Source organism: Puma concolor, chromosome A1, assembly GCF_028749965.1.
Source record: "Puma concolor isolate L17-30 chromosome A1, mPumCon1.1.hap2, whole genome shotgun sequence".
Classification (NCBI taxonomy): Eukaryota; Metazoa; Chordata; class Mammalia; order Carnivora; family Felidae; genus Puma; species Puma concolor.
Window position 1 is genome coordinate 69,684,417 of NC_141667.1, and position 23,294 is coordinate 69,707,710.

At 38.9% G+C, this 23,294-nt stretch overlaps 1 protein-coding gene across 2 annotated transcripts in view; it reads right to left on the minus strand.

Moving 5' to 3' along the window:
* Positions 1 to 23,294, minus strand: part of SLC25A46 (solute carrier family 25 member 46) — a 33,702-nt gene that overhangs the window by 4,331 nt on the left and 6,077 nt on the right. For both annotated transcript variants that reach the window (XM_086685296.1, XM_025924390.2), the window contains exons 4-7: positions 21,264 to 21,341; positions 20,713 to 20,813; positions 14,853 to 14,909; positions 13,552 to 13,609 (exon numbers count right to left, since the gene is read on the minus strand). In XM_086685296.1, the coding sequence (XP_086541422.1) occupies positions 13,552 to 13,609; positions 14,853 to 14,909; positions 20,713 to 20,813; positions 21,264 to 21,341 (294 nt within the window). The remainder of the gene's footprint in view (positions 1 to 13,551; positions 13,610 to 14,852; positions 14,910 to 20,712; positions 20,814 to 21,263; positions 21,342 to 23,294) is intronic.

The window sequence follows — 23,294 nt, forward strand, 5'->3', positions numbered from 1 at the left end:
TCAACAGGTAACCTTCTGGGGAGAGTTAACATGGCAGAGAAGTAGGGGGACCTGGATTTTCCTTGTCCCCCAAAGACAGCTGTATTGAGGTCAGATCACTTGGAACACCCAGGAAATCAATCTGCGGAGTGGCAGAAGGATCTCCACAGTTGGAGGGAAACAGCTCGGCAGGACCTATGTGTGTGTATGTGAATGGGGGAGATAAAGCAGCAGAGCTATGGAGGAGAAGGAACCCTTTCTGTGGAGAAACAAAAAAGAGAGAAAGAGAGAGGGGTTGTAAAAGTGTGGCATCAAGTTACCACAAGAGGAAAACCTCTCTGGACTATGGACTGGGCAGAAAAAAGCACGGAGTGTCCCAGTTCTTTGTTTGCAAACAGGCTTTGGAGCTGAAACTCCAAGGTTCAGGAAGTGCACAACTTTGTCTGGAGCAGAGCCATGGGCCATGCTCCTAGAGAGGAGAGAGCTGGCCCTGGAGCGCATAGTGTGGTGTGGCAATTTTGGGGTGCACTGGGAGAGAACAGTCCACTTCCTGGAATACTTTCGGAAAAGGGCTTATTGCCTCCCCAAGGACAAAAGACCCCACAGGAGTCAGCCAAAGGCCTTTCATCAGCTGGGTGGAGAGGCTCTACTCCAGAGGATGGGAGTAGACTCACATGGTGCCAGGTCCTTCAAGACATCAGGTTTGAATCCCAGCCGAGTGCCAAAGGAAAGGCTCAGGATGACTGAGGTGCAGGGTAAGCTGACGGTCCTCGCTATTCTTTAAGGGCTGCCTGAACTGCAGGGGTTGAGATCCCCAGTCCAAGAACGAGAGATTGGGGTGATGCCATCTTTCCTCCAATACCAAAATGCTGGGACTTCAGAGAGCAACCCAAATTCTGCCCCTCCACGTCTGGCAACTGCTTATTTACTGGGGCAAGACTGACTGACCCAATGCAGCCGGCCTCTCCTCCAGACCAGCATAGCCACCAGCCCCAGGAACTAACAGACATTTTTTTTTCTTTTTCCTCTCTTTCTTTCCTTCTGCTTCTTTTTTTCTTTGGAATCAGGGTCACAGGTTCTGATTAGTTTTTTGTCATTTCTTATTATATATATTTTTTGATCAGGCTTTTTAAAAAAATTTATTCTTGTTCTGTTCTCCTTTCTTCTGCTTATTTTTCTTCATTTTTTTTCTCCCTCTTTCTTTGGAATCAGGCTTATGGTTTTTTGATTCTCTGTTTGGCTTCCTTTTCTCCCCTTTCCTTTTTCTCTTTTTATGGGATCAGGCTCCCCCACACTTTTTTTTTCCCCATGCTACCTCAACAAACAAATCACTGCACACCTAGTTAAAGGTCCAAACACTCCACCACTGCCAGCAAGGTGGAGCTCTGTAGAGGACTGACAAGTGGGATAGAGCAGCCAAAATGCAACAGCAGAGTGCATGCAACATATACCAGACACACTTCCTGGAGTGCCAGGCCTGGACTGTGTGCAATTCCTTTTTCATGTAGCAGTATTCTTAGGTGCAGGACACATAACAAGCTTGTAAGACAGAAACTTAGCCAAAATGGCAAGACCGATGAATTCTCCCCAAAAGAAAGGTCAAGAAGAAATCAAGCCAGATACTTGCTCAAAACAGAAACAAAATATTTGAACAATAATTTAGAACAAAAGTCATATGACTAATAGATGGGCTTAGAAAAAAGCAGAGAAGACACCAGAGAAACCTCTGGTGCAGACCAAACACCTAAGAAATAGTCATGAATTAGAAAATGCTATAATTGAGATGCAAAAAAAACTAGATATGGTGACAGCAAGAAATGAAGAAGCAGAGGAGAGGATAGGTGAAATAGAAGATAAAATTATAGAAAATAGTGAAGCTGAAAAAAAGAAGGAAAGGAAATTATTAGATCATGAGGGGAGAATTAGAGAACTAAGTGATTCCATGAAACCAAACAATATCCATATCATAGGAGTCCCAGAAGTAGAGCAAGAAAAGGGGCAGAAGATTTATCTGAACAAATAATTGAGAACTTCCCTAATCTGGGGAAGGAAACAGACATCCAAGTCCAAGAAGCACAGAGAACTCCCTTCAAACACAACAAAAACAGGTCAACCCCATGACATGTCAGTGAAACCTTCCAAATATAAAGAGAGAGAATTCTGAAAGCAGCTAGGGACAAAAGGTGCTTTACCTACCAGGATAGACACATAAGGGTCCAGTAGCAGACCTGTCCACTGAAACTTGGCAGGCCAGAAGGGACTGGCAGAAAATATTCAATGTGCTGAATAGGAGAAATAGGCAGCCAAGAATCCTTTATCCAGCAAGGCTGTCATTCAGAATAGAAGGAGAGACAAACTTTCCCAAACAAAAACTAAAGGAGTTCATGACCACTAAACCAGCCCTGCAAGAAATTCTAAGGAGGACTCTGTGAGTGGAAAGCAGCAAAGACTACAAAGGACCAGAGAACATCCCCATCAACATGAAATCCACAGATAACACAATGGCACTAAATTTGTATCTTTCAATAATCACTCTGAGTGTAAATGGACTAACTGCTCCAATCAAAGATAAAGGATATCAGAATGGATTAATAAAACAAGATCCATTTATGTGCTGCCTACAAAAGACTCATTTCAGACTTGAGTAAACCTGCACACTGAAAGTGAAGAGATGGAAAACCATCTATCATGCTAATGTAGAACAAAAGAAAGCCAAGGTAGCCATACTTCTATCAGACACTCTATTTTAATCTTTAAAAAAATGTTTATTTATTTATTTTTGAGAGAAAGAGAGAGAGAAAGAGGATGAATGAATGAATGAATGAATGAATGTGGGGGAGGAGCAGAAATAGAGGGAGACACAGAATCCAAATTAGGCTCCAGGCTCTGAGCTGTCAGCATAGAGCCCGACGTGGGGCTCGAGCTCATAGACTGCAAGATCATGACCTGAGCTGAAGTCAGATCCTTAACCAACAGAGCCACCCAGGCACCCCAGACAAACTCGATTTTAAAACAAAGGCTGTAACAAGAGATAAAGAAGGGCATTATATTACAATTAAGAGGTCTAATCATTGAGAAGAGCTAACAATTACAAATATTTATGCCCCCAACTTGTATGCACCCAAATATATAAAACAATCACAAACATAAGCAAACTTATTGATAATAATACCATAATTATAGGAGAATTTAGTACTCTTCTTACAACAATGGACAGATTATCTAAGCAGAAAATCAACAAAGAAACAATGGCTACTAATGACACACTGGACCAGATGGACTTAAGAGATATATTCAGAACATTTCATCCTAAAGCAGCAGAATACACATTCTTCTCAAGTGCACATGGAACATTCTCCAGAATAGATCACTTATTGGGTCACAAATCAGCCCTCAACAAGTACAAAAAGATTTAGATCATACCATGCATGTTTTCAGATCACAAAACTATGAAACCTAATCACAAGAAAAAATGTGGAAAGGCCTCAAATACATAGAGTTAAAGAACATTCTACTAAAGAATGAATGGATTAATCAGGAAATTACAGAAGGAATTAAAATATACATGGAAGTCAATGAAAATAAAAAATGACAGTCCAAACCCTTTGGGATACAGCAAAGGCAGTGCTAAGAGAAAAATACATTGCAATTCAGGCCTATCTCAAGAAGCAAGAAGGGTCCCAAATAGACAACACCTAAAGGAGCTAGAAAAGGAGCAGCAAATAAAGCCTAAAGCCAGAAGAAGAAGGGAAATAACACAGATAAAAGGACCCAAATAGATAAAATCACAAATGAAAGAGGAGAGACCACAATCAACACCACAGAAATACAATTATAAGAGAATACTATTTAAAATTATATGCCGAGGGAAGATGGCGGCGTAGGAGGACGCTGGGCTCACCGCGCGTCCTGCTGATCACTTAGATTCCACCTACACCTGCCTAAATAACCCAGAAAACCGCCAGAGGATTAGCAGAACGGAGTCGCCGGAGCCAAGCGCAGACGAGAGGCCCACGGAAGAGGGTAGGAAGGGCGGCGAGGCGGTGCGCTCCACGGACTGGCGGGAGGGAGCCGGGGCGGAGGGGCGGCTCGCCGGCCAAGCAGAGCCCCCGAGTCTGGCTGGCAAAAGCGGAGGGGCCTGACGGACTGTGTTCCGACAGCAAGCGCGACTTAGCGTCTGGGAGGTCATAAGTTAACAGCTCTGCTCAGAAAGCGGGAAGGCTGGAGGACAAAGGGAAGGAGAGCTGCTGAGCCCCCGGACGACAGAGCTCAGTTTGGTGGGGAACAAAGGCGCTCGCCAGCGCCATCTCCCCCGCCCATCCCCCAGCCAAAATCCCAAAGAGAACCAGTTCCTGCCAGGGAACTTGCTCGCTCTGCGCAAACACCCAACTCTGCGCTTCTGCGGAGCCAAACCTCCGGCAGCGGATCTGACTCCCTCCTGCTGCCACAGGGCCCCTCCTGAAGTGGATCACCTAAGGAGAAGTAAGCTAAGCCTGCCCCTCCTGCCCCTGTGCACCTTGCCTACCCACCCCAGCTAAGACGCCAGATCCCCAGCATCACAAGCCTGGCAGTGTGCAAGTAGCCCAGACAGGCCACCCCACCCCACAGTGAATCCCGCCCCTAGGAGAGGGGAAGAGAAGGCACACACCAGTCTGACTGTGGCCCCAGCGGTGGGCTGGGGGCAGACATCAGGTCTGACTGCGGCTCCGCCCACCAACTCCAGTTATACACCACAGCACAGGGGAAGTGCCCTGCAGGTCCTCACCACGCCAGGGACTATCCAAAATGACCAAGCGGAAGAATTCCCCTCAGAAGAATCTCCAGGAAATAACAACAGCTAATGAGCTGATCAAAAAGGATTTAAATAATATAACAGAAAGTGAATTTAGAATAATAGTCATAAAACTAATCGCTGGGCTTGAAAACAGTATAGCTGACAGCAGAGAATCTCTTGCTACAGAGATCAAGGGACTAAGGAACAGTCACGAGGAGCTGAAAAACGCTTTAAACGAAATGCATAACAAAATGGAAACCACCACGGCTCGGATTGAAGAGGCAGAGGAGAGAATAGGTGAACTAGAAGATAAAGTTATGGAAAAAGAGGAAGCTGAGAAGAAGAGAGATAAAAAAATCCAGGAGTATGAGGGGAAAATTAGAGAACTAAGTGATACACTAAAAAGAAATAATATACGCATAATTGGTATCCCAGAGGAGGAAGAGAGAGGGAAAGGTGCTGAAGGGGTACTTGAAGAAATAATAGCTGAGAACTTCCCTGAAGTGGGGAAGGAAAAAGGCATTGAAATCCAAGAGGCACAGAGAACTCCCTTCAGACGGAACTTGAATCGATCTTCTGCACGACATATCATAGTGGAACTGGCAAAATACAAGGATAAAGAGAAATTTCTGAAAGCAGCAAGGGGTAAACGTGCCCTCACATATAAAGGGAGACCTATAAGACTCGTGACTGATCTCTCTTTTGAAACTTGGCAGGCCAGAAAGAATTGGCACGAGATTTTCAGTGTGCTAGACAGAAAAAATATGCAGCCGAGAATCCTTTATCCAGCAAGTCTGTCATTTAGAATAGAAGGAGAGATAAAGGTCTTCCCAAACAAACAAAAACTGAAGGAATTTGTCACCACTAAACCAGCCTACAAGAGATCCTAAGGGGGACCCTGTGAGACAAAGTACCAGAGACATCACTACAAGCATAAAACATACAGACATCACAATGACTCTAAACCCCTATCTTTCTATAATAACACTGAATGTAAATGGATTAAATGCGCCAACCAAAAGACATAGGGTATCAGAATGGATAAAAAAACAAGACCCATCTATTTGCTGTCTACAAGAGACTCATTTTAGACCTGAGGACACCTTTAGATTGAGAGTGAGGGGATGGAGAACTATTTATCATGCTACTGGAAGCCAAAAGAAAGCTGGAGTAGCCATACTTATATCAGACAAACTAGACTTTAAATTAAAGGCTGTAACAAGAGATGAAGAAGGACATTATATAATAGTGACAGGGTCTATCCATCAAGAAGAGCTAACAATTATAAATGTCTATGCGCCGAATACCGGAGCGCCCAAATATATAAAACAATTACTCATAAACATAAGCAACCTTACTGATAAGAATGTGGTAATTGCAGGGGACTTTAACACCCCACTTACAGAAATGGATAGATCATCTAGACACACGGTCAATAAAGAAACAAGGGCCCTGAATGACACATTGGATCAGATGGACTTGACAGACATATTTAGAACTCTGCATCCCAAAGCAACAGAATATACTTTCTTCTCGAGTGCACATGGAACATTCTCCAAGATAGATCATATACTGGGTCACAAAACAGCCCTTCATAAGTTTACAAGAATTGAAATCATACCATGCATACTTTCAGACCACAATGCTATGAAGCTTGAAATCAACCACAGGAAAAAGTCTGGAAAACCTCCAAAAGCATGGAGGTTAAAGAACACCCTACTAACGAATGAGTGGGTCAACCAGGCAATTAGAGAAGAAATTAAAAAATATATGGAAACAAACGAAAATGAAAATACAACAATCCAAACGCTTTGGGACGCAGCGAAGGCAGTCCTGAGAGGAAAATACATTGCAATCCAGGCCTATCTCAAGAAACAAGAAAAATCCCAAATACAAAATCTAACAGCACACCTAAAGGAAATAGAAGCAGAACAGCAAAGGCGGCCTAAACCCAGCAGAAGAAGAGAAATAATAAAGATCAGAGCAGAAATAAACAATATACAATCTAAAAAAACTGTAGAGTAGATCAACGAAACCAAGAGTTGGTTTTTTGAAAAAATAAACAAAATTGACAAACCTCTAGCCAGGCTTCTCAAAAAGAAAAGGGAGATGACCCAAATAGATAAAATCATGAATGAAAATGGAATGATTACAACCAATCCCTCAGAGATACAAACAATTATCAGGGAATACTATGAAAAATTATATGCCAACAAATTGGACAACCTGGAAGAAATGGACAAATTCCTGAACACCCACACTCTTCCAAAACTCAATCAGGAGGAAACAGAAAGCTTGAACAGACCCATCACCAGCGAAGAAATTGAATCGGTTATCAAAAATCTTCCAACAAATAAGAGTCCAGGACCAGATGGCTTCCCAGGGGAGTTCTACCAGACGTTTAAAGCAGAGATAATACCTATCCTTCTCAAGCTATTCCAAGAAATAGAAAGGGAAGGAAAACTTCCAGACTCATTCTATGAAGCCAGTATTACTTTGATTCCTAAACCAGACAGAGACCCAGTAAAAAAAGAGAACTACAGGCCAATATCCCTGATGAATATGGATACAAAAATTCTCAATAAGATACTAGCAAATTGAATTCAACGGCATATAAAAAGAATTATTCACCATGATCAAGTGGGATTCATTCCTGGGATGCAGGGCTGGTTCAACATTCGCAAATCAATCAACGTGATACATCACATTAACAAAAAAAAAGAGAAAAACCATATGATCCTGTCAATCGATGCAGAAAAGGCCTTTGACAAAATCCAGCACCCTTTTTTTTTTTTTTAATTTTTTTTTTTTTTCACCCTTTCTTTATTTTTGGGACAGAGAGAGACAGAGCATGAACGGGGGAGGGTCAGAGAGAGAGGGAGACACAGAATCGGAAACAGGCTCCAGGCTCTGAGCCATCAGCCCAGAGCCTGACGCGGGGCTCGAACCCACAGACCGCGAGATCGTGACCTGGCTGAAGTCGGACGCCTAACCGACTGCGCCACCCAGGCGCCCCTCCAGCACCCTTTCTTAATAAAAACCCTTGAGAAAGTCGGGATAGAAGGAACATACTTAAAGATCATAAAAGCCATTTATGAAAAGCCCACAGCTAACATCATCCTCAACGGGGAAAAACTGAGAGCTTTTTCCCTGAGATCAGGAACACGACAGGGATGCCCACTCTCACCGCTGTTGTTTAACATAGTGCTGGAAGTTCTAGCATCAGCAATCAGACAACAAAAGGAAATCAAAGGCATCAAAATTGGCAAAGATGAAGTCAAGCTTTCGCTTTTTGCAGATGACATGATATTATACATGGAAAATCCGATAGACTCCACCAAAAGTCTGCTAGAACTGATACATGAATTCAGCAAAGTTGCAGGATACAAAATCAATGTACAGAAATCAGTTGCATTCTTATACACTAACAATAAAGCAACAGAAAGACAAATAAAGAAACTGATCCCATTCACAATTGCACCAAGAAGCATAAAATACCTAGGAATAAATCTAACCAAAGATGTAAAGGATCTGTGTGCTGAAAACTATAGAAAGCTTATGAAGGTAATTAAAGAAGATTTAAAGAAATGGAAAGACATTCCCTGCTCATGGATTGGAAAAATAAATATTGTCAAAATGTCAATACTACCCAAAGCTATCTACACATTCAATGCAATCCCAATCAAAATTGCACCAGCATTCTTCTCGAAACTAGAACAAGCAATCCTAAAATTCCTATGGAACCACAAAAGGCCCCGAATAGCCAAAGTAATTTTGAAGAAGAAGACCAAAGCAGGAGGCATCACAATCCCAGACTTTAGCCTCTACTACAAAGCTGTCATCATCAAGACAGCATGGTATTGGCACAAAAACAGACACATAGACCAATGGAATAGAATAGAAACCCCAGAACTAGATCCACAAACGTATGGCCAACTCATCTTTGACAAAGCAGGAAAGAACATCCAATGGAAATAGACAGTCTCTTTAACAAATGGTGCTGGGAGAACTGGACAGCAACATGCAGAAGGTTGAAACTAGACCACTTTCTCACACCATTCACCAAAATAAACTCAAAATGGATAAAGGACCTGAATGTGAGACAGGAAAGCATCAAAACCTTAGAGGAGAAAGCAGGAAAAGACCTCTCTGACCTCAGCCGTAGCAATCTCTTACTCGACACATCCCCAAAGGCAAGGGAATTAAAAGCAAAAGTGAATTCCTGGGACCTTATGAAGATAAAAAGCTTCTGCACAGCAAAGGAAACAACCAACAAAACTAAAAGGCAACCAACGGAATGGGAAAAGATATTTGCAAATGACATATCGGACAAAGGGCTAGTATCCAAAATCTATAAAGAGCTCACCAAACTCCACACCCGAAAAGCAAATAACCCAGTGAAGAAATGGGCAGAAAACATGAATAGACACTTCTCTAAAGAAGACATCCGGATGGCCAACAGGCACATGAAAAGATGTTCAGCGTCGCTCCTTATCAGGGAAATACAAATCAAAACCACACTCAGGTATCACCTCACGCCAGTCAGAGTGGCCAAAATGAACAAATCAGGAGACTATAGATGCTGGAGAGGATGTGGAGAAACGGGAACCCTCTTGCACTGTTGGTGGGAATGCAAACTGGTGCAGCCACTCTGGAAAGCAGTGTGGAGGTTCCTCAGAAAATTAAAAATAGACCTACCCTATGACCCAGCAATAGCACTGCTAGGAATTTATCCAAGGGACACAGGAGTACTGATGCATAGGGGCACTTGTACCCCAATGTTCATAGCAGCACTCTCAACAATAGCCAAATTATGGAAAGAGCCTAACTGTCCATCAACTGATGAATGGATAAAGAAATTGTGGTTTATATACACAATGGAATACTACGTGGCAATGAGAAAAAATGAAATATGGCCTTTTGTAGCAACGTGGATGGAACTGGAGAGTGTGATGCTAAGTGAAATAAGCCATACAGAGAAAGACAGATACCATATGGTTTCACTCTTATGTGGATCCTGAGAAACTTAACAGGAACCCATGGGGGAGGGGAAGGAAAAAAAAAAAAGAGGTTAGAGTGGGAGAGAGCCAAAGCATAAGAGACTGTTGAGAACTGAGAACAAACTAAGGGTTGATGGGGGGTGGGAGGGAGGAGAGGGTGGGTGATGGGTATTGAGGAGGGCACCTTTTGGGATGAGCACTGGGTGTTGTATGGAAACCAATTTGACAATAAATTTCATATATAAATAAAAAAAAAAACCAAAACAAAAAAAAAACAAAAAAAAAACAAAAACAAAACAAAAAAATAAAATAAAATAAAATTATATGCCAATAAACAGGACAATCTGGAAGAAATGGACAAATTCCTAGACACTCACACACTACCAAAACTCAAACAGGAAGAAACAGAAAATTTGAACAGGCCCAAAACCAGCAAAGAAATTGAAGCGGTTATCAAAAATCTCCCCCAAAACAAAAGTCCTGGGCCTCATGGCTTCCCAGGGAATTCTACCAGATATTTAAAGAAGACCTAATACCTATTTTCCTCAACTGTTCTAAAAAACAGAAAGGGAAGGAAAACTTCCAAACTCATTCTATGAAGCCACCATCACCTTGATTCCAAAACCAGACAAAGACCCACTAAAAAGGAGACTTATAAGCCACTATCACTGATGAAACTGGATGCAAAAATTCTCAACAAGATACCAGCAAATCAAATTCAACAGTACATCAAAAGAATTATTCACCATGATCAAGTGGGATTTATTCTTGGGCTTCTAGGGCTGGTTCAATATTTGCAAATCAATCAATGTGATACATCACATTAATAAAAGAAAGAATAAGAACCACACAATCCTTTCAATAGATGCAGAAAAAGCATTTGACAAAATACAGTATCATTTCTTGATAAAGAGCAAGTATACAAGTAAGTAGAGATAGAAGGAACACACCTTAAAATCATAAAAGCCATATATGAAAGACCCACAGCTAACATCATCCTTAATGGGGAAAATCTGAGAGCTTTCCCCCTAAGGTCAGGAACACGACAAGGATGTCCACTGTCATCACTGTTGTTCAACATAGAACTGTAAGTCCTAGCCTCAGCAATCAGACAACAAAAAGAAATAAAAAGCATCCAAATTGGCCAGGAGGAAATCAAACTTCCACTCTTCGCAGATGGCAGGATGCTCGCTTGACTGGGAAAACCCAAAGATTCCAACAAAAAACTACTAGAGCAGTAAAGTCACAGGATATAAAATCAATGTACAAAAATCGGTTGCATTTCTATACACCAAAAATGAAGCAGCAGAAAGAGATATCAAGGAATCAGTCCCATTTACAATTGCACCAAAAACCATAAGATACCTACGAATAAGCCTAACTAAAGAGGTAAAAGTTCTAGATGCTAAAAACTACAGAAAGCTTATAAAAGAAATTGAAAAAGACACAAAGAAATGGAAAAATAATCCATGCTCATGGAAGGACAAATATTGTTAAATTGTCAACACTACCCAAAGCAATATACACATTCAATGCAACCTCTATCAAAATAACACCAGCATTCTTCACAGAGCTTGAACAAATGATCCTAAAATTTGTATGGAACCAGAAAAGACCCCGAATAGCCAAAGCAATCCTGAAAAAGAAAACCAAAGCTGGAGGTATCACAATTCCAGACCTCAAGCTGTATTACAAAGCTGTAATCATCAAGACAAGTATTGGCATAAAAACAGACATATAGACCAAAGGAATAGAACAGAGAACCCAGAAATGGACCCACAAACATATGGCCAACTAATCTTCAACAAAGCAGGAAAGAATATCCAATGGAAAAAAAGACAGTCTCTTTAGCAAATGGTGCTGGGAGAACTGGACAGCGACATGAAGAATGAAATGGGACTACTTTCGTACACAGTACACAAAAATAAATTCAAAATGGATGAAAGACCTAAATGCAAGACAGGAAACCATCAAAATCATAGAGGAGAAAAGAGGCAGCAACCTCTTTGACCTCGGCCACAGTAACTTCTTATTTGCCATGTCTCTGGAGGCAAGGGAAATGAAAGCAAAAATGAACTACTAGGACCTCATCAAGATAAAAAGCTTCTGCACAGCAAAGGACAATCAACAAAACTAAAAGGCAACTGACAGAATGGGAGAAGATATTTGCAAATGACGTATCAGATAAAGGGTTAGTATCCAAAATCTATAAAGAACTTACCAAGCTTAACACCCAAAATACAAATAATCCATTGAAGAAATGGGCAGAGGACATGAACAGACTCTTCAAGAAGATATTCAGATGGCTAACAGACACATGAAAAGATGCTCAACATCACTCATCATCAGGGAAATACAAATCAAAACCACAATGAGATAACACTTCACACTTGTCAGAATGGCTAAAATGAACAACTTCAGGAAACAAAATATGTTGACAAGGATTCAGAGAAAAGGGAACCCTTTTGTACTGCTGGTGGGAATACAAACTGGTGCAGCCACACTGGAAAACAGTACGGAGGTTCCTCAAAGAATTAAAAATAGAACAACCCTATGACCCAGCAATTGCACTAATAGGAATTTATCCAAATGATACAAAAATGCTGATTCAAAGGGGCACATGCATCACAATGTTTATAGCAGCACTATCCGGAGCCAAATTATGGAAAGAGCCCAAATGTCCATCAACTGATGAATGGATAAAGAAGATATGGTGTATATATGCATTGGCATATTACTTGGCGATCAAAAAGAATGATATCTTGCCATTTGCAACAATGTGGATGGAACTACACTATATTATGCTGAAGGAAATAAGTCAGTCAGAGAAAGATAAATGTATGAGTTCACTCAAATGTGGAATTTAAGAAACCAAACAGATGAACATGAGGAAGGGAAGGAAAATAAGATTAACATACAGAGGGAGGCAAACCATAAGAGACTCTTAAATACAGAGAACAAACTGGGGGTTGTTAGATGAGAGGTGGGTTGGGGGATGGGTTAGATGGGTGATGGGCATTGAGAAGGGCATCTGTTGGGACGAGCACTGGGTGTCATATGTAAGAGATGAATCACTGGTTCTACTCCTGAAGCCAAGACTACACTGTATGTTAACTAAGTTGAATTTAAATTAATTAAATAAATAAGTAAATAAATAAATAAATAAATAAAAGAAGTACATTAATACAATGTGTTTGAAGCACCACCATGTGGTTAGAAATGGTAAAATGCTGTAAAATGCTGACAGGAGACTGCTTTAGCTCTGTAGTACTTAACATGCCATGGCATCAAATGTTCCTTAAAAGGCATATTTAAAAAGAATACTGTTAGTAGACTACAAATGGGACTACCTGATCACTGTTAGTATGATTCTCCAGCATGTTTTATGTTCAGGTAATTAGCAATTTACTGTCCAGTGACAAGCCATAAGCATTTGAGTTGTACATTAAGTGTCTTAAAAGGTTGAAAAAACAAAACAGAACAATCCCTATAAGTTCTTTGTATTCAGAGTAAGTCATAGGCTGGGGTCTGAGACAGTTGAATGAAGAGTACAGCTGCCTATTGAAAGGATAAAAAATTAAAACTACAAGTGTGAAGTAAGTGTGCAAAGGAAAGATCCACACCAACAGTGTGCCTAGAATATAATCTCTGAGATATGTGTGCTATCTGTGAGATACAAATTTTAAAAGGATACTGTCATAAGTTTGTCTGGTATACAATCAGAATCTGATATAAATAATATATTGAGTATTCCAAAAAATGTTTTTAACTAAAAAATGACAACGAAGAGTAGCTCACCTGTACTGTTTCAATCAGACTTGCTGAGTAAAAAGGCATTGCCACCATGTAAGTGAGGCTGTAGAAATTAAAACAAATTTATCAGTACACGGAAACCACATGCTTCCACTACATGTTTAGTATCGACTGTAATATACCAACATAATTTATATTCAAGCCTGAATATATTTAAGGGTTTCAACAATTAATATCTATAGCCTGTTAGTATCTACTTCAACTATTAATATCTATAAGATGCCTTATTCAACAGCTGGCAATGAAGATTTAAGTATTAAATTTTACACAGGGAAAGGCTGCAAGGAAAACAGATTTTATTTTAAACCAGTAAAACGTATGCTTAGTTATGATTCACTGTCCAACCTGCACATAGCTAATGTAGCCTTGTTGTCTACCTGCACATAGCCAATGTAGCCTACAAATCTGATACTTAGAAGTTAGGATGAGGGATCCATTCCATTGTCTGCTTTTTTAGTGACATTTGAACAAGTAAACTGTTCTGCTATTATCCTATATATTCTCATTATCCATTCCCAGATTTCCCACCCAGCAGAGCTAAGCCAGTCTTCAATGGTGAGTCAAGTCCCCTTTTATTATTAAAAAACAATATTGTACAGCTTTGCAAAGTTGTTTCTTATCACCACTATTTAGACATAGTAATATTACAACTTTGCAAGCCTGCAAAATATAGTTATTTAAAATAATATCAAGGTGGGACTTACCTAACCCTATGGGGCCAGGTCCTGGCAAGTAGTAGTTTTCAAGGTGAATGGAACATCCTAAGTAATAATGTGCTGGAATGTCCCACAGAGGGAGCCAGCAAGCTGGGGGATTTCCAATTCACAATCTTCAAAAAAAATTAAAAAGTGAAGAGTAAAATTCTAATCTACAAAAATGGTCAGTGTTGTAAAATCACTAAGTGACTTTAGGACTACATTTTAATAACGCTAAGGTTTGAATTTGCTCATCACTTTACAGATAAATTTTTGTCTCTGCTTAATAATTAAATGATAATTTTTCCGGCAATTTGGGTTAAACAAACTGAAGACCTTTGCTAACTTCCTAAGAACACAGATAAAAATTAGGTTGTGATTTCAGCCTTTCAAATTAGAAAGATTATTTTAAAGATAATGTATGTATTTCAGGATTTTATTCTTCATTCATTCCTGTTATTTGCCTTTTTAAGTTCTAGTCCCACAAATATCTTATTGCTCTTTCTTCACCATACTAAGATTTTTTTTCAGTCCTAAACACTATAAAAATTAATGGAAATTTTCAATATTAGTGCCACTTTTGATACTTACGATTTCAGTAGAAGGTGTTCTCCTATTTGTTTAGGATTCCATTTATGTGAAATCTCTCTAAAAAATAAATTTGAATAAAACAAAAGCCATGTTATTTGAAACACCTTGAATCGGCCTGATTTTCAAAAAGGAAATCCATTTTAATTAAAAAAAATCTGTAGGAGAAATATATTCTAATGTAAACATTTTCCTTTCTGGCACACACTTAAACAATTATGTTGGTTTAAAAAGAAAAAAAAAAAAATCCCAGCTGTTTTTCTATGTGCTGCAGGAAGGGGCTGACAGAGGAGGAAGAGCTATAACTGATTATAAAAAATAATATGAAAACTTAAAGAAGGAGATATAAAAATGACAGGCTGAGGAAGAAAGAATTGTTGGGGAGAGGAGGAGACAATGAATAGGCTAAAGGAAGAAAAAGCTTTAAAAAATAACTAAGAATGAGAATTTAAAAACAAAATAAAATCAAGTAACTGTAATGCAGAATGAATGACACAACCTTTGCGTAGCACTGAATTTCCAAAGTGTCTTGCCTTACTCTGATGACATTAATTGTGTGACCTACTGTATGCCAGGCACTGTGCAAAGTGCTTTGTGTGAATTATTTCTGACTCTCACAATGACCCTGTTATCCCCACTTCATCGATGAGGAAATAGGCTCGGAGAGGATTCATAACTCACCCAAAGCCATACAACTACTTAGTGATGGAACTGGGTTCTAAACCCAGGTCTCTGGGACTTGAAGTCTGCACACTCTGCCAGCACTGCCTGTCATCTCATTTGATACAAGAAGGCATCCTGTGACGTAGGCAGAACAGTGGTGGTCCGATTTGTTTTACTTATGAGACAAATGAAGGTAAGAGGACCCACGGGGACATGATCAGGAGCCAGGCAAAACACCAGGTCTGGAAGTAAGGTTGAGGACTGTGTGCTTCCTGCTATTTAGGTTACCCGTGGAAACCAGAAAAGGAAAAAGAAAAATACGAGAGGTGAGCTACAAAAACAAAAAAGGAGAAAGCTGTTTCAAGAGAAAAGTCAAAAAGGAGAAAAGAATATGGAATGAGAGCAAAAGGGAAAATCAGTGAGGAGGCAGAATAAAATGAGAAGGCAGAGAGAGGGACAGGAGACGGGGAGAAGGGGGCGAGGCAGGAGAACAAGAAGGGGTTTGCCATGTCAAAATAAAGCATGAAACAAGGAGAACTGCTGTCTGCAGTTCATCTTTTTTATATTTTTCATCTAAATCATTGGTGGTCATTTCAGCTATATTTTTCTGTGGTTGTTCAGGCCTAATATAATAGTCTTAGTATTAATTTAATCACAATGTGACCCATTCCCCTGAGGGAATGGGCACCCACTGTACCACGGCCATGGCAGGAAGCCGAGAAAACATTTTCTATTTGAAAGGAGTGAATATAAGGAGGTAGGAAATAAATATATTTTATATTTAAAGGTGTAGAAAATAATCACTAATAAGTCTTCTAAAAACAAAGTCCATACAATTATAACATAGGTGGTATGTGGACTTTTTAAGAAAATGAAAGATTCGCAGAAAAACTTTTAGAAAACAGCCCAACCACCTCTGATTAAGAAGACCTTAGAGAGGTTTCTGGGTCACATTCTGATTAAATTAATACTAAGACTATTATATTAGGCCTGAACAGCCGCAGAAAAATATAGCTGAGATGACCACCAGTGATTTAGATGAAAAATATAAAAAAGATGAAGCTTCCCAATTTTTGACAGAGACTTTATGATTGTAAAACAATATATGCTACGTGGTTTGTAAATCATCAGGGCACTGCTATTACTCTTATCATGGCCTCAGAAAGTATCAAAGGGGATTATAACACTGATTTTAAGGATGAAATCATCATTAACATTATAGACAGATGGGTCTGTGATCTGTATTTCTGTAAGGACTGGGCTACTTCTCACCTTTGAATACAATACTAATCACTATTGCCAATTCTTAACATCAATAAGACTAGTAAAAATGGGGAAAATGAAATTTAGAATCAAGTATGTATCTGTGGGTAAAACTTATTGCCACAGCTCTAGAAATCTAAATTAGTACATTTAAATGCTTCAGGAAAGACAGTAGTATAAAAATCTACTTGTGATTACACTTCTTTCTATTTCATTACCAGAAATACCAGAAGATGAGTAAATATATTTAACTCACTATTTTCACAAGCAAAACCTCCCCTTGAAAAAGAGCAACAAAATTAAGAGAAATGACTTGCTTTTTCTTAAAATAGTTCTCCATCTGACAGATTGATATACATGTTCCCATGCATAATCAATACACAAAAGCAACAGAATTTTAAATAACTATTTTTAAATAGCCTTTACTTACCATTATCTCTTATTTTCATATGTTCAGATAGCTGACCTCCTAAAAAAAAAAAATCTTCCCTCAACCAAACCCATCTTTCAGCTACTTCTCTTCACCTTTCCTCTGCACAGCCAACTTTCTAAACTTGCTATTTCCACATCCTAAGCTCCCCACTCACCCCTGAACCCACTCCAAATTGGCTTCTACTCCATTATTTTACAAAAACAGCTCTTGTCGAGGTCCTCCTTACCTCCATGCCACTAAACCCAATGGACATTTTTAAGTCTGAGGGTTGCTGGAGGGGAAGTGGGCAGGAGGATAGGTATTAAGGATTGTGATGAACACTGGATGTTGTATATACCTAATTTGCCCTTTCAATGGCCATCAGCCCCGAGGTTCTTCCCTTCTTCTTGAAGCCCACTGTCCCTGTATTCCACTATCCCACCACAATCTTCTGGATTTTTCTCCTCCCTTCTAATCTCTACTTTTGACTCCTTTGCTGAAGTATTTTCTTAGTCCAGCCACCTATTCTAGAGTTCCTAAATGATCAGGCCCTCTTCTTATTTTATATATTATGCTCCTTCCTAAGGCAATGTCATCCAAGATGATGGCTTCAAAAACCTCCCAAATCGATTACCTTCAGTTTAAATTTCTCTACATCAACCATGTGTATCATCTGTCTCCTGATAACTCTCCCTGGATATGGCAAAGCATCTAAAAATGAACTTGTCCAGTAACAAGCTTATGATCTTTCTTTCCTACTCTTAGACTCTACTGTGTTCCCCAACTAGAAACTGTTAATCAAAGGGAAATCTCCTAATTGGTGAAAGATTTCATTGTGTTTAAAACAGAATATGTTCAAAGTTAGTGAATTCAGAGGAATGGTTAAAAGAAACAGATAACATAAGCAGAAACTGTTAGGTATTTATATTGGTAAAACTACAAATAATGAGTCAAATGAAGTTGGAGATCAACCAAATGGGTTTTGTGAAAGACTGAACTACACAGGTAATCTTGGTTACAGGTGGTCCTTACATGAATATGAGAAATCCTACAGGAAAGTAAAGGGTACTTCAGGGTAGAGTAACACATAGTCTCACTCACTCCACCTTGGAGAAGATCTATGGGAGGACAAGGGAGGGATCTGGGCACTAGATAAAGAAAGAGATCACAGATGATGATCCTGAGTTATATATACTTTTTTTTTAAGAAGTAATACTGCAAAACTCTAAGCTTGATGACTTAATGGACACTACAGATTTGTTCTTTTTCTCTCAGATGGATCAAAATGAGTATAAAAATATAAATATTGGTGAATCCATACTGTCTCACTTGTTCTATCTACTGATCACTGTACAGTTAAGGCACTTCAGTCTAGGAGAGCCCCAAAGCTCATTCCTCTCGTGTGAATCAAATCTGTGAATCACTTTGGGTTACTGCTTTGCTTCCTTGTCTGCTATGACTAAGCTTTCCCCTAAGAAAGGTCAACCCTGCTCCAAAAAAGTTAGAATTAAATAAAAAAATATGCTGTACTTCCGAGAATGGCTTTATTTGACATCTAGTTACATAAGCCAAAATCCTAGGAGTCATTGAGGATAGCTCCTCCTCTATCACCTACCATCCCTAGTCTATCACCAAGTTCCATCAGTTTTACCTAAATGTATTGCAAAAGTATCCACTTAGATCTATCTCAGAAGATGCCACCCAATGGTCTGAGCTACCATTATTTGTCACCTAGATTAATGTTATAGCATGTGAATATGTATCCTTTTACCTAGTTTGGTCCTCCTATAATATTTTCATCTCCATTTGCAATGATCCTTTAAAAACATAAATCCGATAATGTCACTGACCTCTCTTCATGTCTTTAGGTCATGTCATTGACCTAAAACGCTTCAATATTCTTAAAGTGGCCTAAACGTCATACACTTGGGTCTCACCTCCCTCTTCAGCATTCTGTCACACTGCTCTCTCTTTTGCTCTCTGAGCTTCAGCCATTTGAGCTTTCTCTTAATTACCCGAATTCTCCATGTTCTCCTTGTGACAGTGTCTTCACACAAATGGGCCTCAGCCTCCTAATCACCATTCAGATGTCAGTTTATGTGTTATTTTATTAGGCACACTGTTCCTAAACCTTTAACATTTTCACAGATCCTTTTCTTTTCCTTCAGGGAACAAATCTCAATTTGTAGTTATTTATTCATTAATGGGATTATTTTACTTAATGTAAATTAAGATTATTTTACTTAATGTAAATTAAGTAAAATTATTTTACTTAATTTTACTTAATGTCCCTTATATTACTAGATTCTAAGCTTCACGGTCTCAGGTACCTTTTGTTTTTTCTCCTCACTGTATACCAGATTTCCAGCACAGGACCTAGCACATAGTAAGTAGTCAGGAAATATTAGCTACATAAATAAATTAACAATTGGCATTTATCAGAAACATTATCCAGGGGCGCCTGGGTAGCTTAGTCAGTTAAGCATATGACTCTTGGTTTTGGCTCTGGTTATGATCTTACGGTTCCATGAGTTCGAGCCCCACATCAGATTCTGCGCTGACAGTGAGAGGCTGCTTGGAATTCTCTCTCTCTCCCCCTCTCTCTACTCCTCTCCCACTCGTGCTGTCTCTCTCTCAAAATAAACAAATTAAAACAAAACAAAACAAAACAAAAAACCTGTATATCCAGCTCATCCCTTTCTGTTCTTTTCCACACTTAAGACTTCTCAGTCTGGCCTAGATTACTGTAACAGTTCTTTACAAGTCTCTGGATACACCAGTCACCCCCCCGCCTTTTTTTTTTTTTAACACCGTCACTTGAGTAAATCCTTGACCAAAGAACACATAAACTGAAACAAACACCTGAGATTCCCAACTCCATACAGAATAAAGCCACAGTCCCTTACAAAGGCACAACCACACTTCAATCGAGCATCTCAGCCTCTCTTCCTGTTATTCCACCCCATAAATGTCTAATATTTTAAGCACAAGACACTTATTACCCAGACCTTCCGACATCCATTAAATTGGGTTTGCTGTCACCTCTACTTGGAATGTTCTCCCTCTCTGACAAATCAATTCCTACTCATAATTCAACATACAGCTCAGATTTCAGTTCTTTTTTTTTGAAATCCTTGCCAATAACTTAATGCAAAGTGTCCCTTGGGCACTAGAAGGAGTTTGTTTAATCATAGTACTAATCATGATGTACTATAATTTGCTTACATGTGTCTCCTTTATCCAAGTGGCTACTTCAACAGTAAGAACTGCTCATATACTCATATTTGTTCCTCAGTAGAGAGTTGCTGAAACAGCAGTAGGAGCTGAATGACCAATCTCAATAGATACTAGACCAGGAAGCATTTTCTTTATCATATACTCATTCAATAAGATAGAACTAATTTTAGTCTGTTTCTTTTCTTAGCTACTTTAGACAACTTTTCAAAGTCAAGGTATTTTTACAAACTATCATATTTTGTCAAAATTTAATATGAAACTAATATTGAAAAGATGCCAAAAAGGTACCTTGGTAAAGGTGTGAATTCACTGATTATTCCCTCTGCTCCAAGCGTGACTCCCTGGACGATAAACGTGCTGCCCATTCCTTTCCAAAGGGCCCTTGGTCCCTAAAATGAACAAAATTTATTGTTATTTCGTTAGTGCCTGAATAAGAGACAGAGAGGTCTTAATAAAATTTGTCATTGAATGTTTACTAATATATGCCAATAAAGCATTATTCTAAGACATTTTAGTAAAGAACTACAACTACATTAACTCCTATCATTTTAACATTTGTCCAGTGGCCTACATTTAGGCAAATCTGAACACTCCAATTAACTAAATCCCTAATATTGATTAAATATCCCTAATTTTTAATTAATTTTGGCAAAGACGTGAATTTATTGATTGTTCAGTGACATTAAAAGATATAATTACTACGTTACATTAAATTTTAGTACAAGAGTTAAAATATTTTTATTAACTAAATTAAAAGAAATTATTCTTGCTGTATTACAAAGGCCAAATGGTACTTACATTATAAATAACTTTAATAGAACCTACAGACTAATTCTTACCTGAGTTTTGTTGAAGCTGTACATAATATTGATGACTGTAAATGGAGTGAGATGGTAATGCCGAGCATGATAATTAACCTATAAAAAAGATATTTAGTAATTATTTTTTGTTAGTTTTAAGAAATAACCAAGCCATAAAAGATATACGATGGAGTCACAGTATAAACAAAAGTTCAATTCTAAAGTCATCAGTAATTACACATAAACAAAATTACTACTCTTAAAAGTACATGGAATAACTTATTACAACTACAGTACATATGGTTATATATTATATATATATACACACACACACAACCCAGAAAACCAACACACAGTATACACAGTAACGTAGAATATATGATAAAGAAGCCCATGCTGTTTGATATTTATGTTTCCATAAACACTAGAATTACATTCCATGTAGCAAAACATTCATGCCTTTTAACACACATGAACCATGAAGAATTCAGGAAACAGGAGACTCATGTCTCCTAATAGCAAGGATTTTTCATACTATAAGCTATAAATAATTGATAAATTAGGAAATCAGTAAAGGGGGTCAGAACCAATACTTACTAAGTGAAATAACAAAAAAGAAAGTATTAGAATGCATCACACATTCTAATGGTATTCCATAAAACATTTTTTTAAGTTACTCATATAGATGTATACAGTGGATCACAATGTGACACTGCTGCTTTGTAAAACATGTCTGAAATCCAGTTTTAGGGGATACACACTGTCCATGCTGTTAATGACTATTTTTGAGGGGGGGGGGGGTTCTAAGCATGAACAGTTTAATCTGTAATTATTTATATCTTTCTAACTCAATTTTCACAGAAGATTAAATTAGGTCATAGAAGCTTTTTACCACAGTGTTGTCCACTCACCCCCTGGGGCCTTGCAGGGGATTTACAAGTTCAAAATTATTTTCTTAATGACACTAAGGCATCATTATTTTTATTGTGTTGATATTTTCAATAATAGTGCAAAACAATGGTGGGTGTTGATATTTTCAATAATAGTGCAAAACAATGGTGGGTAAAATTGCTAATTCCTTAGCGTGCATCAAGGCAGCTGGCAGCAAACTATATTTTTGTATGTTTTGTATTCTTCATCCCACTCACTTGGAAGGAGAAAAAAGCCACTTTCACTAAAGAATGTCTGTGGCGAAACAGTAAAATATATTAATTTCATAAAATCTTGATTCTTGAATTACATCTTTCTAAATTAATATTCTGTGTGTTGATCATAAAGTAAGATGGCTTATGGCTGTTGTGAGGAAAAGCACTTGTCTGATGGAGTTGCAAGCTGAACTAGCCACTTTTTTCATGCAGCAGCATTTCTTCTGGAAAAACTGACAGACGATAGTTACTAACACTTGAGACAGGCATGTTTTTATTCTATTATTTTTTTTAAGCTTATCTATTTATTTTGAGAGAGAGAGAGAGACAGTGTGAGCAGGGGAGGGGCAGAGACAGAGGGAGAGAAAGAATCCCAAGCAGGCTCTGCACTGTCAGTGAACAGCCTGATGCAGGGCTCAAACTCACAAAACCAGGAGATCATGACCTGAGCTGAAACCTAGAGTCAGATGTTTAAATGACTGAGCCACCCAGGTGCCCCGAGACAGACATATATTTTTTAAAATGCACACAGTGGGGGCGCCTGGGTGGCGCAGCCGGTTAAGCATCCGACTTCAGCCAGGTCACGATCTCGCGGTCCTTGAGTTTGAGCCCCGCGTCAGGCTCTGGGCTGATGACTCGGAGCCTGGAGCCTGTTTCCGATTCTGTGTCTCCCTCTCTCTCTGCCCCTCCCCCATTCATGCTCTGTCTCTCTCTGTCCCAAAAATAAATAAAAAACGTTGGAAAAAAAAATTTTAAATAAAATAAAATGCACACAGTGGGCCTGTTGATTTAAAAAAAAACTGACACTGTTTTGCCAATGATAAATTTGACTTCACAAGCAAAAATTAGAATTGTGTAAAACCTGCATCTACCATGAAGAACTTACCAATACTGGAACTCATTTCTGGTGGGATTGGTAGTGATT